Source organism: Apis laboriosa, unplaced genomic scaffold, assembly GCF_014066325.1.
Source record: "Apis laboriosa isolate Shangri-la unplaced genomic scaffold, ASM1406632v1 scaffold5_cov152, whole genome shotgun sequence".
NCBI lineage: Eukaryota > Metazoa > Arthropoda > Insecta > Hymenoptera > Apidae > Apis > Apis laboriosa.
Window position 1 is genome coordinate 1,108,435 of NW_025223857.1, and position 27,336 is coordinate 1,135,770.

The 27,336-nt window shown below is 30.7% G+C and overlaps 1 protein-coding gene across 2 annotated transcripts in view; it reads left to right on the forward strand.

Moving 5' to 3' along the window:
* The first annotated feature begins 5,029 nt into the window (after nucleotides 1-5,029).
* The window catches only part of LOC122717924, a 57,727-nt gene continuing 35,420 nt past the window's right edge, over nucleotides 5,030-27,336 (forward strand). Inside the window, exons 1-2 of one of the 2 annotated variants that reach the window (XM_043942463.1) lie at nucleotides 5,030-5,875; nucleotides 6,957-7,114. Coding sequence is in view for 1 of the 2 variants with exons in the window: in XM_043942460.1 (XP_043798395.1) it covers nucleotides 5,800-5,875 (76 nt within the window). In the remaining variant the exon portion in view is untranslated. The remainder of the gene's footprint in view (nucleotides 5,876-6,956; nucleotides 7,115-27,336) is intronic. The other variant, XM_043942460.1, reaches the window with a different exon arrangement.

Consider the following 27,336-nt stretch of genomic DNA (forward strand, 5'->3'; position numbering starts at 1 on the left):
CATAAATCTTTAGAAAATCATCGTCAAAAAATTTGCGACAAAATTTAAAGTTGTTTCTTTTCAAGACGGTCAAAGTGTCGTCATTTATTGCGACATAATAATGTCACAACGCAATATTTGTTCGTCAAGTCGTCAACCTTCAAACTTTCTCTTAGAATGACTTATTGATGTAAAAAATATCAATATTTTCAAAAATAATTTCCACAAAATATATATTTTTTCAAGTAAAGCAATAAAATTGAAAATTAAAAATAGTTTAATATTTTAATTTGCATTCTACGTTATTTCAATTCATAGTGCATTATTTTTTTAAATCTATTTATAATATATTTATAATTATATATTATATATTATATATTATAATATATATTTAACAAAATTAACGCTACTATTTAAATGCCTACTTATTCTTTATTTATCTTTATTAAATTCATATCATTTTTATTATTTATATTAATATTGTTTTTTTTGTGTTGCACAATTGTTATTAAAAAATTATATGAAGCAATTTTTTCATTTGAATAACGTCATTTGTGTAACCTACGCAACTGTATTTTCCCGTGACGTAACGGTGAAAAATCGTTACAGGAAAAACTCGTTAACCGATAGCACGTCTGCAGCACGTGGTTGTCCTTTACAACAATGACGTCAGATCGAAATCATGGTCACCGTGGCTGATCGCCATGGAAACTGTGCCCTGAGCATACACCAACGTGAGAACGCCTACAAGGATTTTAAAGTTCGACGGTGGACGGGATAATGTATATACAGCTTCACGGATGAAGTCCTTGCGATAGGTCGGGGATGGAAGCACAAAAATAGCAACAGGTAAAAATGTTAAAAAATATTCGTTTTCAAGTGAATCTCACGAAATCGCATGAAATTGTTTTCACCGTTAGTCGTGGATTGAGTCACCGGGATTTAAACGTTTTGAAATACTTAACGGTTAATTTTGTTTATTCCATAAAAATTAAAAATGTTAAAGAAATACAATGAGTTTTCACAATTACCATCACTGAATATTAACACTGATTTAATCGTTCATGTAATTACATTATTTTGAAACATTATACATAATTCCTTATAAATTAAATAAACAAAATTTTAAAAAAAGTAGAATTTTCATGTTTATTTAATCTATAGAAACATAATTTTTCATTTAATATAATAGATATTTCTTTTTTTTTTTTGCCATAACGCAAGACATAATAATACATCTAATACATATAATATCTACTTATTGTTCATTTTCCAACAACTATTCGTTTATGTTTAAATCACATAAAATGAAATTCAAATAATTTTTATTTCCTTTTCTATTCAAAGTTTTTTTATTTTTGACACAATATTTTTAACGAAGTGAGATAAAACCGGACTAAATGGAACATAATTGTGGAATTCAAAGTATACATGAATATATATTAAGAATAGCATATGTATAAACTGAATACGAATAGAAGACTAAGCTCGATACACAAATTCATATACGCATTCTACTCATCGGATAAAGTAGAATTATACAAAGAATATTACCGATTGTACAATAATAATTATACATACGATCGTATAACTTATTTTTCATTTGTTACTTTTTTCTATATAAGTATATTCTACAAAAAAAAGCAAAAAATAAACAACATTTTGTTTAATAATAATATGATTATGAGATTCAAAAAGTTGATCTATAAAAGAATAAGCGACAAAATAAAAAATAACTATAGCTAAATTTTTGTATGATTCAAATTATATATATATATATATATATATATATATATATATGTATTCAGGGCCAGTAATTGTTATACTATTTCAACTTAGCTCGCTTTAAGGTAGCTATACCGTGACGAGGGGTTTCACTTTGCCGCAATGTTGGCAGCTACTGCCAGTTAATGCATTTTCACTGGTAGAACGGTGACGCTAAATGATACGGTTTGCTGTTCACGAGAAACTCGAAACTATCCGTGACTCAAAGTAATATATCAAAACTATACACTATATCAAAATTATAATTTCATTGGATTATTGAAAATTAATAAAATATAAATAAACTACGAACAAAGATTACATTTTTCTTCTATACATTCACGAAACAAGCAAAACGATTATTTTATTAATAAAAAACTTTTAAAAGTCATATAATTGCGATAAAAATTAGTAATCAGGGTCAGCGATAAAGAAATGATTTCGGTAAACAAGCGAAACTCAGTGTTCATCAGCTTGACTCGATTATCCTCGCGTGGCGTCTGGGATGGGGGAGGTTGTCGGCACTGGCGAGCATCTGCGACGGAGAATAAAACGCCAGAGCGAAAAGAAACGCGTTAGCCAGAACAACGAGGAGAAACGATTGGTGAACAAAGAACACGAATGTATTATGGCACGTGTGACGAAGAGAAAGAAACCTTACGCCGATTCCTCTCGAGGTCGGACATGGGAATGAAACAGAAAAAGATAGAGACTGGTCCGCCGACTATTCTGGTACATATGCAACAAACGCGATGCAGCTAGAAATGAAAAAAATTATCATTCTCACGTATATGTACAGTTTATATCGAATTTATAAATGATAAATGATAAAAATATTTGAAAGTAGTAACAAGTGATTTAAAATATGATTTAAATATAAATATTCATATTATTTTTTAATATAAACATTTTTTTATGTATATATATATATATATATAAAATATATATATATAATAAAAATATATATACATAATAAATGTATATATATATATTTTTTTTATTAATTTTCAATATAAACAATTTTTAAAGTCATACGATATTTCTATGAATCGAATGTTACGATTACAATGAAATCAATTTTATATCCATGTAAAACGATAAAAAATTAGTAATAAAGCAATTGGAAAAAAGCAGAAATAATTATAAATAGAATTAGAGAAAACAATGCAGAATGGAAAAATAGAGCAACGACTCTTTCGGCTAAAAGAGAAAGAAACGTTATGGAATAATACGCAGAAAAAGGACGCACGAATCGCTTTGTAAAGAGAAAGAGATAAAGATATAGCACGAGTACGAGTAGTGAAGAGGGAAGTGAGAGTGGAAGGGAGAGAGTGCCACGCGACGTGCTAGGCGGTGAAAGAGAGAGAGGTGGTTGACGCAAAAGGAGTAGGGATAGTAATCGAGTGGCTTGGTGAGCGGTGGATGGTATCCTGCTTGAGGGGACGGTCGGTGAGGGAGGCGAGGACAAATGACGAGGCGCGCGAGCCATCAGGGCCGTATGCTAGAGAACACGCGACACGCGTTCCGGGAGCCATGGCTCGCGCGCGACCTTAACCCTTAAATAGTATGAAATAAAAATGAACGAATAGAAAAATACCATGATTCTGAATTTAAGAAATATAAGAATATATAAATTTTAATATTTTTATTATAACTTTATGAGAATTTTTCTAAAATTATTACAAATATCATTATAATTTTATGGGAGCTTTTCTAGAGTTTACTTATATGTTATAATTTATATGAAATGATTTTAACATTTTAATGTTAGTTTAAATTGTTCATTGTATCCAATTGAAATTGCTTTTACATTCTACTGTGGCATAAAGCGGTTCACGAGGTATTCGTAATGAGATTTCATATCGTTCATAAGTCTACAGGTTATTCGCGTTGATTCATCGCAAAACATAATTCAACTAAAATGTTTTTATCAAAAATATTGTTTTTCGTATGATTATTGATAGCCAAATTTTTGTATCGTGATTTTTAGATCTAAACGCGTTTCCACGAATATTATCAAATACATGTTACAAATATTCATTACAAATATTCATATTGATAAATATTCGCTTTAAAAAAAAAAAATTTAAACAATACAATAAATTCAAGCTGCAAATTGATAACTGCATTTAAAACATCAATGAAAAATGATATCAATTGCTTAAATATTTATATCTCATTTCCTAAAAACTATATTAAAAAGTAGCGGATTAAAATCTGGAGACGTATAACTTTGCGTTTACCGGCCAGTTACCGGTAACCCGGGCTACCCAGAGAGTGGCGATGGAGCCTTCATGAAAGACGAAGTGCAAGAATCGTAACGTTGAAGTGAGATAAAAGATCGGACTTGCTAATAGAGTGGGAGAGAATATAGGCAGAGAGCGAGACAAACGTTGAAATAAAACGGGAAAGAAGTTAGGGGCCAAGGGAGGAACTGAAATAGAGAGTAGAGGAGGATTCACAAGTGCCTCGTGGACTTCTCTTCTGCATTAACGGTCTGAGACTACAAAGTATGAGAGAGAAAGAAGAAACAGAGAAATGTGTACACGTATATACGTTTACCGATCAGATCTATACTTAAAGACTTAAGTCTGAAATAATCCTTCGTTGTACTAATCTGATGCAGATTAGTTTTTAGTATTATTAATCCGATGCAGACGCATTGTTACAGTTTTTTGGTTAATATATATTTATTTTATTTCTAATGTTTTAGATTTAATTTTACATCTAATAAGACAGGAAAGTCGATTTATTGATTAAAATATAGTATAAACCAATTTATATAATATAATTTAACTAACGTAACTTTGATGAAATATGAATAGTATTTTTCTCGAAATTAAATCATGCCAATAATCATTTTTCTCGAAATTAAATAATTGCGTAGAAGAATACGTTTTTTCTTCAATTCATCTTTGCTACTAGAATCACTTCGTTCCAGAATTTATATTACGATCTTTACTGCACTCCATATATGTATTCAGAGGAAAAAAGAGCGAAAGAGGGAACGTACAAAGTACGGCAAAGCGAGATAAGGATGGAGAAAGCAGAAATAGAGAGAAAGGGGTGCAGATAGTTGGCACGGGTCGGTGAGAGGAAGAGTGGGAGGGACAGACGTTCTACCGTTGCTTGGAACGAACAAGCTTGGTTCGAAAACGTAGGGCGAGAGGGAGTCGAAGAGTGGGGAGATGGGGTTTAGCCGATGGGTAGTGGGGACCGACTAGTGGGTGGCAGCAGAGGACGGAGTGATAGGGGAAATCAGTCGCGGTTCGAGTACCGCCACGTATGCACGTGAGTGGGTGTGCTCGTCTCTTCGGTGAGCTTTTCTCTCACTACCCGCTTACAACGCATTATAATCGTCCTTTTTATTCTTTTCTCTATTTCTCTATATACATTTCTGTGAAATAAATACAATAGCGTGTTTTCCGGAATTTCAAAGACTAAAACTCCCGGCTTGTTATCCATATTATTAGATCTTTCGAAAGCGCGAGGATTGAAAGACGCTTGCGCGTCATTTCTCTATCGAAAACAGATCACCGACACCAAGCCAATCAGAAACATCGATGTAAACAGAAAGTAGAATTTTAAATAGAGTTCGTAACTTGCGAGATATTCACGACTAAGAAATACTATCTTATTCTTTTTTTCATTACTCTCTCCATCTATCCTTTTCTTTCGTCAAGTCTTTTTCCAATTTTTTTCCTCCCACTTTCAATCTCCTGTTTCTCTATCCATCTCTATTGCTCTTAGTTCCAAGACGAAAGAATGTTCGAGATAATCTGAGCGAGCGTTTCTTCAAGGGGAAAGTCTTTGATATACCAGTTTTTTATTGTCACTCGACAGAGTATTCCGTGGTCTTGACGTTTTCGATAATACAGACAATATTATTGTTGTTGCTTCCGTGGCTGATCGGTACAATTCAAATTCAAATATATTTCAAACTTTGGTAACGCAATTACCGTGGGAAGTGAAGTGATACTTTATTGGTGTTAACGAAGAAACTGCAAAAACTTAAGCTGAACGGAGGCAAAGCAGGAGTTGGAACAGAGGGTTAGGATGCTCGACTTCGAACAACAGGCGAATCAGGCACAGGCCCTGGCTTCTCTCGACGAGGACTGGCACCTGCTCGAGGGTGAGCGCACGACCTTCGCAATTTTTCTTCTCGTCTCTCTGTTCTTTGCGTTTATATACATATGAATAATACCGTCAATGCTAAATCAATGTATACTTGGTAAAAACCTGTATTGAGATAGACATTTCGTTAACACTGGAGCGCGTTACTTGAATATACATATACATTGCATATATTATTATCCGATTAAATGATGTTCAAAATTAATCGAATTTAAAAAATGTAAGATAACATTAGATCTATGACTATTGATTCTCCAGTGTTTACTTTTTGTTTACTTTTTCCTAATTATTTTTTGTCGCGAACAGTTGTTTCTAGGTCAAGTTTGATTTCTAAAACACTCTTTGATATACGTATATGTATTTGTGTTAGTATCACGTAACACATAATATTATAGATTGTTTGTATTAATAATCGTATCGTATCAATATAATAGAAAATGATTAAATTTCCAAACGATAATATTAAAGTAAATAATAATTTTGAATTTATATTAAGAGATCATGTATCATATATTGGATCCAAATAATCTTGAATAACAGAGGATACTGTTGAAGAATGCATCGACTGAGTAACTTGTGAAGGATAAAGCTTGACCTGTGACATGTCGTGACCCACGCATTACCGACGTTTGTTTTCTTGCGCCTGTTTCACGTGTTTTTACGATCATTTGATCGCATCACCACTTTACCATCTGAGTCGAATCTATATAAAAGTATTTGAGATCAGTTTCGTTAGTGTAGTTTTTATCGTATACCACTTCCATCCTCGTATAACCTTTATTCGTAGCTCATGGTAGAATGGCGTAGTGATCGTTAATATAGTCACATTTTATCGGTCGACATGTTGATAACGAACATCTTGTAATTGTCAACCATTTGACACGCAATATATTTATATCATTGTAATTTTTGTCATTATATGTATAGTTGTGTGTCGTAACAAATAAGAGACTTTATTTCAAGTGATAAAATTCTTTCAAAACTAAGGTTATAAAAATTATAATTAAATACGGTCATATAGGGCGCAAGCCATGTGATATTTCGTCCTATAGAATTTGAACATCCTTTTTATCGAACAGCTGCTTTCCGGACCGGCCTCTCGACTTTCTTGTCCCTTTTACTGGCCGCATGAACGTCTGGCATCGCGTTCACGGGTTTCATTGTGATTTCTTAATATCCACCGAGGAAAAGTAACGGCGCAGACGTGAATTTCGTGTTACATCGACAAATATACCAGGTAACCAACTCGATATATATAAATTGTCCAATTTAACTCGTATTTTAACATATATATAATATGCTTTGAACGATATTCCTGCAAGTGCATGTATAAATTTAAACGTATAGACATTAGACACGATATACATAATTAATACAGTCGAAGAAAGTTGAAAGAAAAGTGAAAGGAGGGAGCGTGAGCGTATTACACGACACGATTTAATGTAATCTATTTGAAATTATATCGTTCAGTGATAAGTTTAAAAGTTAAAAACGAAATATAGTTATACGTATAATTATTAAAAAAGAATGGGGGATAAATAAATATCAACAAAACGAAGTATCAATTATTAAGCGAAATGCGATCGAAATTCAAAGGTTTATTACATTTATCTATAGAAATTAATCGCGTATTGCACAGGAAACTAGTTACAAATATTCCTGGTGCGCTTTGAACACATCGTATGGGATAGTCCGGTTAATTGACTTTTAAATTTGTTCCGGAAAATTGAGATTCGCAGTTACGTCGGCCTAGGAAAACACACAGTACGAACTTTATTTAATATACATACAATACTTTTATCTATTATTTTCAAAAACTTTTAATCTTTGTTTTAAAATTTTTTAACTATATTTAATAAAAAGTTAAAACTATTACTATATATATAGTATACTATAACTATATATATATATCGATATAATTTAAAACTAAAAATTATCCGATTCCGACAGATGATATAGATTTAAATTAAATATTTTTAATAAAAATTTTTAAAATGTGATTTTTCTAGTTTCTTGTATCCAAATCGGATTAACAAAATTATCAAATAATACAAGACAATCAAATAAATTTGAACAAGGCAATTATTTATTTAGAGTTCGTTTACGGTGTTATTTCACTAGTAATATTTTCAAAGCACTTGTCTATTATCCGGCATACAGGTATGGCACATCGACTGGCACGTATCGTTGTGCCACGAGAAGCACGACTCGCACCTGTTTCACAGCACATAAATGTTTGCGGGAGCAATATCGTGTTTGGCAATGCCAGCCTCACCTGGCCATTCTATTAGACGCGTATTTTTGCAACCAACGCTGCAAATCGTTGTCGACAAATTGTCAGTGTTTTAAACTTTTAACATGCAATTTCAACGTATCCTGATGATTGCGTCCATTTATTTCGTATTTATTCTCGTGTAATATATATATATATATATAATTATGTAGAATGAGTTGTAATTATCGTTATCGTAAAACGATATCTATAACGCTCATTGTTTTTAAATATAGAATACAATGATAGTGGTTGAACGATCCGTAAGAAAATGATTCTGGAACGATCTCGATTGAAATTTCGGGTTTATTTCAGATTTATATCTGTTGAAGCCACAGGACTTATCATTTCGGAACATATGTCGCGATCTTAATTCGTTTAAACAATTGATGCTCTGTCTTAAAACATACAATTGATTCATCTACTCTTTCATTTTCTTCGAATGTAATTAATTTGTATATTTCGACCCAAATATTTTTGTAATTTATTTTTTGCTAGATATACGATTCAGTGGGAAAATTTTAAGAATTTTAGATAGATTCATTGTGGTAATTTTGCGAGAATGGAGGGGCAGCAACCTGTCGTCTGAATTTTCACGGTTGTATCTCGTCGGCGCGCGAGAGGAAACTCCATTTTCATGAATATCTAAAGGAGTCCCCTATAGCTAAAGCTTCTCATCAAGCAAAGGTTTTGCTGCGAAGGGATCGAGAAATTCGTCCCTACTCTGCTACTATACGTCTCCCTAACTATGTGAAACTTTTCTTCTGGATAATGCGCATGAACTTGGATATTTGGGAGTTTCGGTCTTTTCTTTTCAAATTCAAACGATATCTCATATATTTACATTTTTTTTAATTGTCATTCGCTAAATTTTTCATTATTTTTTTTTTTTATAATTTTTATAATATTCGTAAAATTTAAATATTTATTGAAAATTAAATTTATGTATAACAAGTTTTTATTCGCCAGCTAATTTAAATTAGCAAATCGAATTATAAAAATCGATCGTTTAATTTTTTAGAGTTTCAATAGTAAACATTAATATATGGCCAATCGTAAATAAATAAGAATAATTCGACGGGTCATCGATTCGCAAAGGCATTGGCCTAATTACTAACTCAGGGACACATACATTACAGGTATATATCGAATGTTCATCAGTCTCAAAGACCTTCGAGGAGAGTTCGTTCACTTTTCTTTCTTCTATTCGTATGTTGTTATTTCGACGTTAACCAAAAATATTTGAAACGAAACTAAACAAATTAGGATTATTTAGGAACATTATTGTTTCTTTATTTATTGTTCTTCATTTCATTTATATTATTAATTTTTGTTTTTCTAACATCTTGATTATAAAAATGAAATTTTAAGAAATTTAATTTAAATTATTTTCCTTGCTATTTTTTTTTTATTGTCTTTTTCAAAATAAATTAAAATATTTATACACAATAATGCTACAAATCCTTTTTTTTTCAATTCTAATCTTTTGTGTCTTGAAAAAAATAATATTTCTTAATTTATAAAACTTTTGTGTATTATATTTTATCGTTTCATATTTATGAAATGAGATGTTCCGTAACGAGTTAATCCATAATTTTTCGAACGATATCGTTTCCAATAACAAAGGAACGAATGAAAGAAAGACAATCTTTTGGTCAGTTTATACCATTTACAGCGTTGAATTTTCATCGTGCGGCAAGATTTAAAATGTATCCGTTTCATCGATGAAACTACACTCGTCTGTCGACCAAAACGTTTTGATGAAAAAAATGCAAACGCATAGGGGAAGAGATACAGAGAAAGAGAGAGAGAGAGAGAGAGAGAGAGAGAGAGAGAGAGAGAGAGAGAGAGAGCACGAGAAAGAGTTGCGAAGCAAGAGAAGCTGGAAAGTATAGTGGAAAGAGCGAATGGAGGAGAATAACGGATAGAAGAGGCGTCGAGAGAGAGAGAGAGAGAAAGAGAGGCCAAAGCCAGCTTCGACACGGCAGCACTGCGGCAGAAAACTGGTCCAGGTGCAAGCTCGATACTCCCGGAAGCGTGATTCGCGTTGAATATTCGCCGGCGTAGAATTCCTTATCCTGCTGTAAAACCGCGCCATTCTGCTCCCCACGCAACGGTACTTTTCACATTTCGTCGCCTCTCCTTTACCACGCTTCTTTTGCTTCCTTAAACTTCACTTTTTATCGTTTTCAATATCATCATTTCGATTACTATAATTTTATTTATTATTCTCGTTAATGTTATTTCGATATTTATTTATTATTCTCGTTAATGTTATTTCGATATTATTGATACAAATGCATAATTATTAATCAATCAGAAAATATAGATAAATTATAAAAATATTCGTTATTGAAATATAACATAATAGCTAAAATAAAATATCAAATATGAGTCGAATCATAAAAAGTTGTTTAGTACATATACGCGTATATAGATATATATATATATAATATATGTATATATATGGATAATAGTCATTTGGAGATATGTCGGTGTTTTACCCGAGGTCTGCCGAAGTTTCTCGAGCTTCTCCGAACGCTGACCTTTCCCAAGACTGAATTCGGCGCGTTCGAGTCTTTTGTCCGAATCTTTCTCCTATGAGAATACGAAATGGACACGTCCATATTAAGAATGTCGATGACATTGAAATCGATTTGCGTAAAAGCAAACTCGTGCTTGTATCCAATGGCCTTCGAGTTTGGATATTTCTTTTTCTTAGAAAGAAGTTCTTCTCCTGTGTTTATAAAAAATTACAATTACTTTAGAAAGAAAACTATTATAGCCATATGCATATTATATATGTATATGCGTGTATTCTATTTTTATCGTTCGACGTTATATCTTTTTATATAACGATTTAATTTCACATGAAAATCGTTGCGTTTCATTGGTTGAGATATAACAGGGAATTTCTGATTTTAACGATTCAAGGTTGAATCCTTGACGATAGAGACGTCAATGAGAAAATATTTTTCAATTCAGATTCCTTGAAATTTTTTTGATGTCGATTATCGTTATTTCATGTTTTTAGTTCGCGCAGGTAATTTCATTCTTATATCTCTGCTTTTTTTTTCCATGAAATAGATAAGTCGAATGTTGAAGTTATCGGTCGTATTCGAAGCGAGCACGGTTTCAAATTGACGAGTGTTTACGTGTTGAACTCTCGCGAGACGCGTATCGATTGCGGCACGACGATCGTGAACGACCTCGCAATTTATTATTCGTAATTAATGGTAATCATGACCGATCGCGTTCGATTACGAACCGACTTGAATTACATCTTCTCATTCTGAAGTCATATTTTATTTATCGTCTTATCGGTTAATATGCAACAAAATTGGCTTATTGTACCTTTAGTTCAAATATATCAATAGAAATATCCAATTAATATAATAATTTGTCAATTTTATTATTTATTTTTTTTAATAAGCAGCCTTGTGTAATAGTGGAATTAGATGAGAATATCGTTGATATAAAAAAAAAACAGAATTGGAAATGTCGCAAGACACGGTGAAGGTCTCATCCTTCCATGACGTAATGGAAAGTGGAGACACAAGGCTGTTTCCATCGCGAGGAACACGCGCAATACACTTCTTCGAGCTTTATCATTATTCTATCGCCTTCGTAATTGTGAAACCATGGTAAATTATCAAACAAAGACCGTTTCAAATTCTTCTTGCCGAACATTCATATTCATTTCTTTAACAAAATACACATAAAACACGTAATTGATTTTTCTTTTCTTTTTTATTTAGTCAATGATCAGTTAACATTTTTACTGAGCGAGACGCATGTAAATATTAGATCATTTTGCTATTTATTAATTGTTGTCTGCTTAAAATAAACATCTAGTTTATTCTTCGAATATTCAATTTATTTAATTATTCCATTATTTTCTAATTTCTTTGCATATCATTCTCAATATGTATAATCTGGAAATAACACTTATTCAAAACAGATGGATTAATAAAATGAACACAAAATTTTGATTACGAATAGAATTATAGATCTCTTTTTTTAAAATTTCTATTTTAAAATCTGACTTATACATTTTTATTACAATCTTGAAACAGGTTTTGTGTGCGTCGAGCATGCTACATAATCGATATCCTCGGCATGGCCAAATACCTTATAACACGGGTTATTGATTTCCAACTCCGCCTCACTGTGTACACGCGCATAACACCCGCATAATAAACGCTGTCCATCCTCTCGACGCGTTCTCGACTCGTTCTCGACTCGTTCTCCACTCGTTCTCGACGTGTCGATCTAAGAAAGATAACCCGTCGTGCGCACCGACAGTTATCGCCTCGTTGACCTTGGAATCTACCGGAACCACGACTCTGCTTGCTTTGCCTAATCGTCACAACGATACAAAGAATTTTTTAAAATGATTTTTGCTAATCAAATATATATATGAATATATATATATATATATATAAAATTAAATTAAAAATTAAATTATTTTATTCATTCTTAATTATTCAGGTATTTTTTTAATTTAAAATTTATAACTTTTCAACGTGTTCTATTTAATAAAATTATTCAAATTATTCAAATTAAATTCATATTTTTTTGAAATACTTGAATAATTTAATGAATTTCAAAATTTTTCTAATTTGAAATAATAAAGAAAACCGATTATTAAAAAAAAAAGTGAAATAAAAATTTATTTGAATTATCGATTTAAAAATTGTAAAGAAGAGATGATAATTTATTGTATTATCGCAATGTTTTGAATCGATGGATAAACGAGGCGTTCGTAAAGATTGATAAGAGAGGGCGGAGAAGATGTGTTGAAAGTATTAATGAAAACGAGGGTTCTCGAAGTTGGGTCAATGGCATAACCCGAAGGGCGTAACAACTCGAATTTAACAATGTTCATGTATATCTATAGAACGTTTTGCCGTTTTTATTTTTATATAAATAAATTAATCGGTAAATAGAAATAATAGGCTTATTTATCGAGTTGTAAGCAACTTTTTAACAATTTTATACAATATATGTTTTTGAATGATATTTAAGTAAGTCATATGAAAAATCAGTTAATCAATCAAAGATATGACATAGTTGTAAGAATATAATTTTGAGAAAAAGAAGAAAAAGCAAGAGAGAGAATATTGAGAATATTATTGTATAATTTTTTATTATTATTTAACATTTTATTATTATTTTATTAAATATTTTGCTTATTTAATAATAAAAAAGTTTTTAATAGATCTTTAAGTAGAATTTTTTTATTTTTGAAGTTGTGAAGTATAGTTTTTCAATATTTAGTAGAAAAGAATAAATCAAAGAAAAGAAGAAGACGTTTTCATTATTTCGTCTCCTCTCGGCTATGATCGATATAGGAAGCCATCTTAGAACGTAGCATAAACTTGTATATTAAATGTATTAACTGGCTATAGAGCTAATAAGACACATAATTTTATCGACAGAGAGCATTTTACGACATCAAAGCGAATCCATAATTACATTTACATTGGCAGGGCATTTATATGCGTTCACGTGCATACTGCAACGTTTGTGTGCATCCCGCTTCTCCTAGCTAATCAATCGCAACGACCGACTGCCTATGAAAATCGCTTTGCTTTCATATTTATATATTCCAATTCAGTTAAAATTTCTTAACTTTCTCTTTTCGTCTCTGTTATATTTTTCAAGGAACAAAATTCCAGATTTAAAAAATTCCAGGATAGAAAAATTCTGTTAATTTTTTTCTCAAAAATTTTGAAACTATCGAATCGAAAATGTTTCTTACAAAAGAACGATGTTTTCTTGGTAGTTGGGCGAATCGATAAATCAGAAGGAAGGGAATAAGGAAAAAGTGCGATAGCCGATAATTCACCATTGCCGCTGCATTAATTGGGCGTCAGGTACACGTAACGCTGCTAGCTCGGCCGCGTAATTATGTCGACGGTCGATCAACATCGTAAAACACCGAATTATTATTGGACCTAGGAAGAGAGAAGAGCGCGTGTAATATCGATCGCTCAACATCATTCCACCACAATGACGATACGATATATTGCCCACACCGCAACTTTCATTCGATTTTATTATTACCTAGTAATCACCTTCTTATTTATATAATTGAAGAAAATAATATTGTATTTATAAATTTTTAAATTATCATTAAATAGATGAATTTATGCATGTCGTTAAATTATAATTTAGAAATCTTTTAAATAAAATTGATCAATTTTCTTTATAGAGATGTAGGCTATATAGATTATTTTTTTGAATCGATATGAGATAGAAAGTTTAACAAGTTAAAGATTTATCTCTATCTTGATGTGCAATAGACAAAATGCAATGGATTAGCCCGTTTTCGAGAAGAAGGTTAATATGTAACATCGTTACGCCACGATCTACCGATAAAGTCGATTGCGTAAAATACTTTGTCATCCCCATCCGCTAGAGGGTTCTCTTAGCAAATGTTCGTTTTAGGGTATTATCTACTTTCGATACTTTCGATAATTGAAATATTCGAATTACGTATATAAATCTTTCATTATTTTTTTGTAATTTTAAAATTTAACGAATGCTAATCGAGATTTATGTTTCGAAAGCTATTTTAATTGTTTATAAATATGAATAATAATGTAATATACATCATTCTAATATTTAAAAGTTGTAGTTGGAACGCAATGAAACAAAATTGAATGAAATCGAGCAACGATGCTTTCTATACGCGTACGAGTATACATGCTCACATATTATATTACCGTTCTAACGCTTTTACTCTTTCGCTTGATCCACGATCCCTTTTCTTGCTTCCTGCTTGTCCATCTTTTTCTATCTGTATCTCTGGAAAATTTCAGTTGAAATGAGCCCATTTTTAGTACCTTGTTATTACTCATACGAAAAGATTCCATTTCGTTCGGAATTTTTTATCAATCGAACATTAAATTTAATGCAAATTTTTAGAAATTTAAATATATAATTAGATTATCATTACATCATCATTATGTCGAAACATTTTTATGTCAACATTTTATGGAAATTTGAAATATTCATTTCTCTTCAACTTTTACTTTTGAAGTCATTTTTGAAAAGACAAGCCAAGAATGCTAGTTATCACGAATTATGATCAGTTGAATCCATCAGTGAACAGTGTCGAGGAGATTTCAGCGTTGTTGGAGGCTAAACAGAACGGACTGATCGATCGGATTTACTGGCAGGAGGCGTCTTGAAATTCCGTCCTTTGCCGGTAGTCCTTGCGAATGCCACAAATTGCTTTCAATGGTGTCACATAACATCTCGAATCATTTTGACTATTATTCCAAAACCGTCCAAAATATCAAAACCATTCCAATAATTGAATATTAAGAAAGAGAAAATTTTTTCGGAAATAAATATAAAAATAAATTAATTTTATTTACTGATCATTTATATTTCATATCAATGAAATATATCGAGATTTTGATAAAATTCTATTATGAAAAATTTCCTCTTATGTTAAAAAAATAAATAAATAAAATTACAGTAAAGTTACTTTGCGTGGTTCAGCTTCAAGTTTCGCGGATTAAAAATATTAAAAGCAGTACGAGCTTGCGGCCAGATAATTGCCAGACGTAACGAACGATGCGCACAATGCGAGGTGAAAAACAAACCAACATCAACTCTGTATGTATACGCGCACGCACGCGCGCAAACCGCCAGTAAAATTCTTTGACTCTCTCCCCTATGATGCTGTGTTTCGTTCTTCTTTTTGTCCTCGTCTTCTCCCTCCCTTTTGATGATCGCGGCAGTACCGCGGTCTTTTTAAGCAAAAGGAAACTACCTTGTTGAGAAATTAGAGAAAAGAATGCAACCATGGTTGTATTACATTATCTTGAATTTTTTTTTATTATTTTATATACATACATATTTTATTAACATTCGATTAAGAGTATATTAAGAAAAATATGCAATATTGAAAATGAAATCAAAATTAATAATAAAATTCAGATATTTTACAATGTCACAAAAAATAATTCATTGATCACGTACAGAATATAAGTGAGAATGAAAACGAATTTAAAAAAATAAACTGAATACATCTTTTGAAAAATAATTAAATAATTATTTAAATAATTATCAATCTCTTAAAATTATACTAAACATCATATACTTATTATTAAAAATTCTTTTATTTATGAACGTCAGTTTAGTTATGAAAAAATAAAAATAGCATGTTTTTCAAACAATCTTTGAAAGATTCTAAAATTAGATACTTACAATATTTACGAAGTAACTCGTATTCTTGTTACGGGCAACATCTTTTTGTGCACGTAACACAAACGGATCTTTAATTTTCGTGGCGGAGTACGACAGATACCGTAACTGTGCGGCGAGACGGATCCCCCTCCGCGGTATCGATTGCGCCCTCGTGTGTCGTCGTAAAACTTCGGAGATGATCGCAGTCTCCATCGGTTGTGGGCCACTGGCAGGTGCGTAGGATGAGGTCAGGAGCCCGGTTTCATTCGGATTCACGGACAAGGTCCGTGAAATGATGTCATCCTTATCTTCGAAACTATATCATCTTTCATTAATTACATATATCTTATTTATTTATTTTACATTTTATATATAATTGTGAAGGTAAACTTTGAACATAAAGAGATAAGAAAAAGATATTTATTTTTTATTCCTCGTCTTTACTTATCAAAATTATTATCATTGGTTTGTTTTTATTACGAAAGATATATAAAAAAATATAGATAATCCATAAATAAGTCATTTCAGAATTCGAAATTTTAAAATTTAAAAATTTTATAAAAGAATTTTTTAATGTTGTATTTTTTAATGTTATATAATTTGTTGAATTTAATTTTTTTTAAATAAAAATTACTATTTAAATCAATGATAGATATCTAAATATGATTATATGAAATGTGAAATGTGAAATAATCGGGTTTTTCGTATATTTTTATAGAATTACAAAAAACAGTAGATAATGAAATATCAAGAAATCCTTTTGAACAGTATTTATTTAATACAATGTTGCATAAACTTTTAACCGTAGTTGCATGCCTTTCACCAAGGCATAATTAAATGGGCTACTGTTTCGTCATGTTTATGCGTTACCAACAATTAATGTAATATATATATCCAATCAAAAAATTGACTTTAAACCAATTGCCATTTATATGTGAAAAAAATTTTTTAATTATTATTATTTATGCTTTTATAAGTTATGAACAAAAAATACATTATTATAAATTATGAATTAAAAAAAAAAAACATTATTATAAATTTTAAATATATAAAAAAAAATTATTTTTTTATTTTCTAAATTAATTAAAAAAAAATTTAATATTTAAAATTTCGTCAGATTGATAAGTTCGAAATCGAAAGTGTTGTTACGATTTTCAGACAATAGATTAGATATATCGGTTATTGGTCAAGACTCAATTAAAAAGATCTGTTCGCTATTATACAAAGGATACAAGAATTGACGCAAAGAGGATTTCCCGGAACAAGGATTATTTAAATCCGGCCTGAAAGCTATTTCAATGGAGACACCGATATGCCGTGTTACCTCCACCCTTCACGTATTCTCATACCCTCGTTGACAACCACCGCGCCCACGCTCCTCTTAGAACAACAACCGAAAGGAGTCAAGGTCATCGCTATCATTATTTTTCTTTTTTAACATTTCCTTGCCTTTATTTTAATCGATTCAAATATCAACAAAAATATTTTTCTAATCTATTTTAACTTATTATTACATACATCTATTTTAACTTTTTATTATCTGATTATAAATTAAATTTAAAATTTTTTTTAAATTTGAAAAAATTATTTCGCAATGAAATGATTTTTTAGGTTTCTGAAATATTTTCTATAATGTATATTATTTACAAAATACAAAAGTTATTATCTTAATCTAAAGATTTAATTGATATATAGGTAGACGATAAGAAATTAAAACATTGCTATGACGTGTACAAGCTCGAAAATGACTGTGCTTAGTAGATCGGGGCCGCGTATTTCCGCTTTTCTTGCGCGTGTCTAATATTTAATCTCGTTTGTTCCATATCTTCTGCCTTATTCCCGTGCTCCCTTCTAACATTCGATCATTTCAAATATCGAATTATCAAAAGAATCACGAAAAACACAAAAAAAGAAAACAAACTTTCGATTTTGTACGCGTCGCATCGAGTCGCTTAGTTGAAAATGTCATCAGGTTAAGAAAGCTGCACACGCAGTATTGTGTTTATTATTTTCTTACCGGTCTCTTCCCACCTTAATCATACATAACCTACTTGTTTTATCGTATATTTTTTTATCCTCTATAATTTTAATTATCTAAATATAATAATAATCATTCAAATTTTTCTATAATTTCTTTAACAGTTCCTATAATTAAGTATCGAGTATTTGTTAAAGAGGTAGAAAAATGTTGGATAGAAACGAGGCTGCTCGTAAAGAAGAACGACATGATTGGTTGCAGAGAAAAAGAAGTTTATTTTCCAGTTAGTTATTGGTAAGACGGCAGGTATCTATGTGTTTGACTGTTAGTATCTAACCGAATCTATAGTACATTCGATGTCGCTTTTAATTCGGTAAGAAAGTAGGTTTTTAGGTCAGAGAGCTGCGATATACACAGCTGACGGGCACAGACAAACGGTTTCACACGACTCTTGGGGAAACGACTTTCTTTGGGCCAGTGCCGTATCGCGTCAACTTTGTCTCTAGATATTCACATCCGACTGATCATTTCACACTTTATATTTTGCATTCTCGTGTCATGTATTTCAATTATATTATCTATTTAGTATTGAGATTGCAAGTACTCGTTATATTATGATTTTTTCATGATTTTTTCATGAAAAGAATTGTTAATCTCAAATATATTTACAAATTACGAATAATTATAATTTATTAATTAATTATATATAATTATCGAATTGTTCGAATTCGAGGAAGTTGATCGTGATATAATTAAGAAAGGTGTCGGATTACGATTGCGTTATAAAACTCAACGAAGTCGAAGATGATCGGAATTTAATGGGATTGTATTACGTTACGGTTGTTTCGAAGAAATACACGAAGCAGTAGGGATATTTTTGCTGAGAGTGAAAGTCTGTAGGTTCGATGGGGCAACGTTAACTTTTACATTTTCTGTCATGGAATGTAAGTACACATTGATTGGTCGTCCTAAGGCTTTCTCAAGTTTGTTTAATTTTACATAATTCAATGCAATGTTATTATGTAGGATTATATTCAATTAAAGTTTTTTAATTGCAATGTGAATTGTATATAATAAATAATATACATAAAAGCTTGATAAGAGATGCAATTACAATTATTTCTTTCATAAGTATTCTTAGCAGCTTTCGATATTTCGATTCTTAATATTTTTTATCAACAATATAAAAATTTGATTATTTGTTTATCAATGGACTTATATCCAGTTGTTAATTTGTCACTGTTGAATCTTAATTATCGATTGTGTATTTTTAATGTATATATGCATATATCGATACATTCATAATTTTTGATATATCAATTTTAATTCGACGTAATACGCGTCTTACATTAGATCCGTCACGCGCCGTTTTGTCGAACTCTTACGATCTGTCACGAAAATTGCCGAGTCACGAGACCTTGCGCTAAGCGATCTACTCGCTACTTCTAACCGATTAGTGTTTGAATATCTGTGAATTACGTAATACGAAATTAATTCTGGCAATTACGTTGTTCAGAATCATTTTAAACAATTACCAAAATAGACTAACAAACATTTTATTATAATAATTTTTAATTCATTATTTTAAATTGAATCAATGATTATTTCATAATTGTTTATCCGAAACGAGGTGTGTGATAAAACAATCAAAAAATATGAAGGAATCGGAAATGAACAGACGAGGTTGGAAAAGCAATGGAGAAACCTAACTGTACACATGCTGCAGCGTGAACGTAGAGGACAAAGTGGGGATTGTCAGGTAGGATAAGAATGTCGGGCAGTACACCGGTTGGGAAATGAATTGTGACGTGGCTTGGCATTGAGAAAGACACGCGTGTATACTTATACACGGACATAGTGAGTCGAACTCGTCTATTGCGATCGCGTTGTCTAATTCCTCGTGCGACCTGATTTCTCAAATATAAGCAAAGTCGTTGGAAACGCGGTATTCATTTTCCCTTAATGCTTCCGTTTCTTATATATTTTTCAAACGAGTGTAGTATTAACTTCATGCCAAATATATATTCCATTATTTATATGATTAAAATTCATTATTTTTTTGCATATATCATAATTATAGTATTTTATTGTCTATATTATTGTATATTTTATTAATAATAAATTTATTAATATTTATAAAGGATAAACTGTTGATCTATCGTCATAATATATCTGTAAATCGTTATTAAAAAACATCATAGAAGTCGATATTAAAGAATTAAATACAAACAATATTAATTATAAGTTTTATAATATTTTATGATAAATTGTTCGAATAATTCATAAAGCGTTAATTCAAGATGGGGAATTTTAAAAAGAAAGAATATCATAGTCGAAAAGTTAGTCGCATGGAAAAAATTCGTACGGATAATTTAAGAAAATAGAAAATAATGGAGAGGATTTTATCGATATTCCGCGGAAACATGGACGGTAATCGAGTTTTAATTACCGATTAGCCTTCGAGGGAGCAAGCTGCCGCATTGATGCCGCATTTTATTGTCTATCAACAACGTAAGTGGGTCGTGCGTCCTCCCTTGCCTCCCTCGAGAATTTTCCTGCTCTTATTTTTGCCGGTCACGGGATTCAGCATGTTTCTGTCGCGTAACTTCCATTCGTTTCTACGTTTAGGTCGTCCGCTATTATATATTATATTTTCCTTTCGAATTTATCAATTTTCTTTTCTAATCCTCTTTAAAATGGATTTTAAACTTCATTTTTGGAACATTACTTTTTTTTTTTATTTATATATTAAATTAGGTTAGGTTAAGATTAGAATTAGATCAGGAAATTACATTAAATTTTGAAATAACGTTATTCCTAAACTTATCTTTATTTGAATATTATCAGAAAATACAAAATATTTAAAAAAAAATGTTATTTCAAAATGAAATTTTACTCGGCTTTTTCTTGTAGCAATAAATGCACAATATTATAATAAAAATTATTAATTCATACACAAGGAATAAACTAGAAATTGACCGATATATTCACCGTGGATTGTTTTCAAAGACGTGATTCGAGAAATTTCTTCGCGTGGAAAAGTAATTATACCGGACGATGATTTTCCACCAGAAACTAACCTAATCTTGGATCATAAATCAAGGAAGAAATCCCAACACCTTGTTGTCCTCATCTTAAACACTTTCACAAATTTGTTTACTTGTAAATAATAAATACCTCATCCAAGTTTTGTTCCTCGATAATATACTTATATTTATAATATTTAAAGATTTTCTTGATACTTGTAATAGAATATGTTTGATGATTAAATTTTATTATTATAATTTTCACTTCTGTTTGTTCAAAATTTGTCGAATTAAAAGCTTTTTCGGATAATTAAGAACCTTATCATCCATTTTTTTGTTGCGATTTGAAATGAATATTTAAAGAGAATCCAACTTTACCGTCTCGAAATATTCAGCGTGGATATGATAGATGCTTTAATTTACAGTCTAAATTGGGCGCATTGACAAACTGGTTTCTCTGTAAACGAACATCTCGTCGGTTTCCAGTTTCCTCTGCCAGTCCTTGGTCGTCTAATCTTTCCAGAAATAAGTAGCCAGCTATTTTCGGTATTTGGAAAAGTAGCAGGAAAATTCGTAAAGACTAGAAAATATATTTTTCGACCATACACGTATATATATACATATATATATACACAAACAATGTCTCACACCTTTTCGATATTGTATTCGAGATTAAGCCTCTTTCGTTAATTTCGGTGGTTATTTGAACAATTTTAGACGAGCCTGTTCGTATTAAATCGAGCATATTCATTTTATTCTGAAGGGACTCATGGATTTCGAGGGTCGTCGAAAGGGGCGTCTACTTATAATAGATCCCAGAACTGAATGAACAATGATATTCTATTTTTGTCTCTTATTTATTTACAAAAATTCTTTTCCTTGCCTCTTTTTTTTCGATATTTTTATTTTATTTCTTACTTTCTCCTTTTTTCATTCTTCTCTTTAGTTATTTAAAAAAATTAATCTTCTAAATCTAAACTATTCGTATGACCAAATATATTTACGATGATAGATTAAATACATGTGTGGAATAGAAGGATTGTTTTATTATTTTTTTTTAGTTTAAGTCGCTTAAACTAGTCAGAGTTGTTGTAAGCACGTGAATAAACTTGGTTATATATCAGTCATGTGAAAGAATTGATGTATACAGACTTCTTTCTAGCACCTATGGTTACAAAAAAGAATTATTTCCGTTCTTTTTTCGTTCGATTTACGATTATATATATGTATATAAATTTTATAAATTATTTATATAAATAAGAAAAGAAGAAAAGTAGAAAAAATAGACGAAAAAAAATTGATATATCAGCATTAAAAATTAAAAAATAATAATAATAATAATATTCGAGTTAAGAAATAAAACATTATCGATCACACGTATTCATGTGATAGTCAACCCTAAAGGGAACCATTATCGAACGTAAGTAATTCTGCACCCTTCTATTATAGGCCGACATTGAGATTGGCACACCCTGACTAGAGAAAAACCCGCTTAAAAGGGGTTGTCTTTGTGTCTCGACTGCGTAAGATCAAAAAGAGCCGGAGCCATTCTGAACGCACGATTTCGAGTCGTCGCCATTGCCCCATCTCGATAAAAACTCTGAACAAACAAATATTCATCCACTTTCTAATTTTAATTACACTTCAATCGCCTAATCATTAAAAACTGTTCAGTTATTAATATTTCGATTGATTATCTTTATTAAATTAACAAAAAAATTCTGTTTGATTTTTCATTCAGATATTCATACCTATTTTATTTTATTACATTAGAATAAATTTTCTCATGAGAATAGAAATATTCAATAGGCAAATGAGCAAGATGGATTTAAAAACGTTTAATAATTTCATTCAATTAATCTGACGGCTTGGCATATGTAGATTGCAAGAATGTATCGTGTCTCGACACGGGCATTTTGCGACACGGGTGAGGCCCATCTGACTGCGTCACAACTTTACGTATGTCTTTCTGGTACGTGAACTGACAAACCAATCTCCCCACTCCAAGTCGAATTTCATTTCAGTTGCGCTTTAGCGCTACACATGTTCATTATTAGTCGTATGTATTAATAATCTCGAATTATGAATTTTTTTCTTATATAATAGTAATAGTCTTACGATATTTGATCAATTTTAATATTTAGAATTTTACATTATCACAGACAGTGTAAGATAAATAATTTTGTTCGTTTAAGTATTATTCTCAACTTCTTCTTCAATTTAACACATACGGTTTTTATCTACACCAATAATTCTGCAAGTTAACGAATATGCGCATGCGTGAATAAATGTGCCCGTGTGCGCGACGAAGTTAGTCGAACAACTCTCGGGAACGTGATTTGGTTAAAACAGATAGTAGAAAATTGAAGTGATCGCAATTGCAAGTCGACCTTAAAATGGAATTTGTACGAATACAGATGCAAATTGATGTTTTGTAATCTGTTCTGAAGAGAAAAATATTTCGTTTCACTACTTTCAATATATCAACATGTCTTTTATTCTGATTATTGTAGAAATCGCAAAACAGTATTGTTTAATTATTTTTTGGATTTTTTAATAAACGTTACTTCTCAGTTCAAATCAAATAAAAAAAAATTTAATATGTTCTTTAACTTATTATACTTATTATTATAATTATAATATTTAATCTATATATCTATATATTAATATATAGTTAATATAATTAATATATATAGTTAATATATTATAATTATTAATTATTTGGAAACGATTATTCGCACGTTTCAAATAAAGATATAATTTCATTTTTAATGAAAAACAAAAATTTGAGAATCACTGTATCACGAATTAAAAATCACTTAGGGAGCAATACTTTTATAAAAAGAGAATCATCATGTACGTTGAGTTTATATTATACAGATAATATTCAAAAGCACCATATGGGAGAATTAATTGTAATTTTAACGTAGTTGTGGTTCAGAAACGAGATGGTTGCATTCTCGATGAGGACGTCAACGACGCGGATTCGATGCAAAAGGATATAAGTGTGTACGTGCATACACGCGTCTTTCTTTTACTCGGTGTACAAGAGGCGCCTGGGAAATAGGGAGTTCCAAAGATAGCAATTGTTTTCAAACCCTTTCAAATATCCTTTCCATTTTTATTTTTGACAAATCGATTGTAAAATTCATTTTTTTTTCGTGTGCATTCGAAATTAATTATTAACGATAAATATGTTTTATGAATGTAGTGAAAATTTTATATATATATATATATATACATACATATATACACATACTGTATATAATATTTACATCTATATACATACTATAGACATTACATATTATCACATTATAATAAAATAATTAAACGATAGGATAAAATTTTGATCTATATATTTATCTTTTTGTTTATAAAATTTATTTTTTTCTCAAATTCTTTACTTATAAATAATTATAATGAAATTTTGCAACCTATATTCGAAAACTCTCCTATACATAAATTTTATACATCTATTTCAAAGAATAGGATTCAATCAATTCAAGCTCGTGAATGAGAAAATTTTTCATCAGCAAACTAGAAACATATAAATTTCATTTTCCATGATGGAAATGATAAAAAGATTTCAAGAGCGGGAGACATTTTTGAGACACTCCGTGTAGTCGTTCGAGGGGAGAAACCTCGGGTATGCACATGGAAAAGAGAGACAGTCAGGCGAATGGAAAAGGAGATGCTATGGGTCGAATAGTATAGGAAGGAAGAATGAGTTCCGCACGAGCGAAACAAAAATGAAGCTATGATTTTCCGTTCCTTTTCTATCTACAGTATCTCTTTCTATTACCGTCAGCGCAATTCTCTTTATTTATCTAACATGAGAACCTAGTAGGAGAACATCGACCAGAACAGTGACACGAAAGTTAAACGAAGATGGATGCCACGAATAATATGTGGCACATTTTCGAGTTAAACAAGCAGCATCATAGTTTTTACACTTCGAATTTTAATGATTGTTTTCTGCTTAAGAAAAAGTTTATATAGAGAAATTTGTTTCACCATTTTCAAAAAAAATATATGTATTTCTATTATGATTAAAAAGTAATTTTCATGGAAAATTATAAACGGTAGAATTAAAATTTCACAAAGACTGAAGATATTCACAATTTAATACGAATTTTTTTAACGATATATGCTGATAACGAGTTTCTTTATCAGTTCTACAAAACGTTTTTCTACTGATTAAGTTATTGTGAAAACATTGAAATATAATAATCAATATCAATAATTATTAAGAGTAAGATTAACAATTTATCAAATCAATATTATAAAGAATTAAAAATCATGTTGTGATACAATTTCTTGATAATCATAAAAAAATGATTTCATATACATTGAACTTCTTCTTATAAACTTCTTTTACTATTGAGATTATCAATTGATATTTTAGTTTCACCAAGGCCAGTCAAGATAAAGCATTTTGAAAGGTCTCGTGGAAGACTAACTTACCTAACATATTTTCAAGCAAAGAATGCTATCATCTAGATTAGAAAGGAAAAAAGAAGAGCATTCTGAATAGTTCGAATTGTATTCGAGTAACAGAAGATAAGGAAATATACTTTAATTAGAAAAGCATTACGTTTTCTAAAACATCATATATTCTAAATTATAACACTCATAAAATACAAAACAGAAACGCAAAAATATGATACAAAATCCATTGAGAAAGCACATACCACTTTCATGTCTGTTCTGAAATCCTATTCAGTACGTTTTCCAACGTACACTCTCTCGATGTCGTTTGTAGCGACTACGCGCGCGCATCAGTTTTAAACATGGCTACCTAAGTGTGCACTAAGTGGCGGGATAAGGCAGATATATAGCAGACGCATATCGGGCCGATCGACTTTCAAAGTTTTCGAATAATCAAGTAAATGGAACAACTAATTTGAAAAAATACATTTCAAAAAAATTAAATTTGATAAAAATTTAATCAAAGATGAGTATATAATCATGATTATATTAAAGATAATAATAATTTAATTCATAGAAAGAAAAAAGAAAAGATAAAAAAATAAAATTGATTCAGAAAAGATGAATAAAATTTTCAACTTGAAAGAAACGTTTTTGTTACCTAGTTAAATGTTAAACTGATCACTTTCTTTAGAAAGTATGCTCGATGTATCTAAATTTTTATGTAACAATAGATTCCATATAAAAAAGAAAACAATTTCTAATGCAGTAATAACAAATAATTTTTATTTTTATTTTAAGATCTTTAATAAATAAATAGTAATTATCAATATATTATGATAATCATATATCTTTGATTAATGTAAACGAATTCGTACACGAATGCTTAAAAATTGTTCCCTTATTCTTTTATATGTATATATATACATCGAAGAAGTTCATGAATTTGATCACGGTAAGAAGGAACATGAGTCAAAGCAGAGACATCTTTGTCATAAATCAGTGAGAGGCTAAATACATATAAAATAGAAAGATGAACTAGACGAATGAGCGGGAAGTCTAAATAAGTGAGAGATCCTTGAAATCGATGAGCGAACAAGACGAATAAATGAGTGAGCAAATGAAAAAGTCTCAAGATCAAACAAGTGCGAGTAAGAAGGCGAGTGAAAGGAATCCTATTTAAGAGAGAATGAGATGACATTCAAAAAGAAAAGAGATATTCAATTGAGTTAGCATAGCGAAAGAAAGAAAAGAAACAAGATATTCGAGCAAGAAACGAAAGAAAGAGCGAAAAATAAGAGAGAAAAAGAGGAATATAATAAGGGAGAAGGAAAAAAGAAACAGAAGAAGAAGGAGATATACATGTATAGGAAAGGAACGACCAGCTGTTTCCTCGTGTGACGTCACGCAGGCGCCTTGTGGCCGACTAGGGAATGGAGATGGACAGGTGGACAATGCTTTTAACCCTCTAATCGTATCTGGATTCTGTTTCCAATCTATTTGAATATTTTTTTCTTTTTTCAATGCTTTTGTATTTATAATATCGAAAG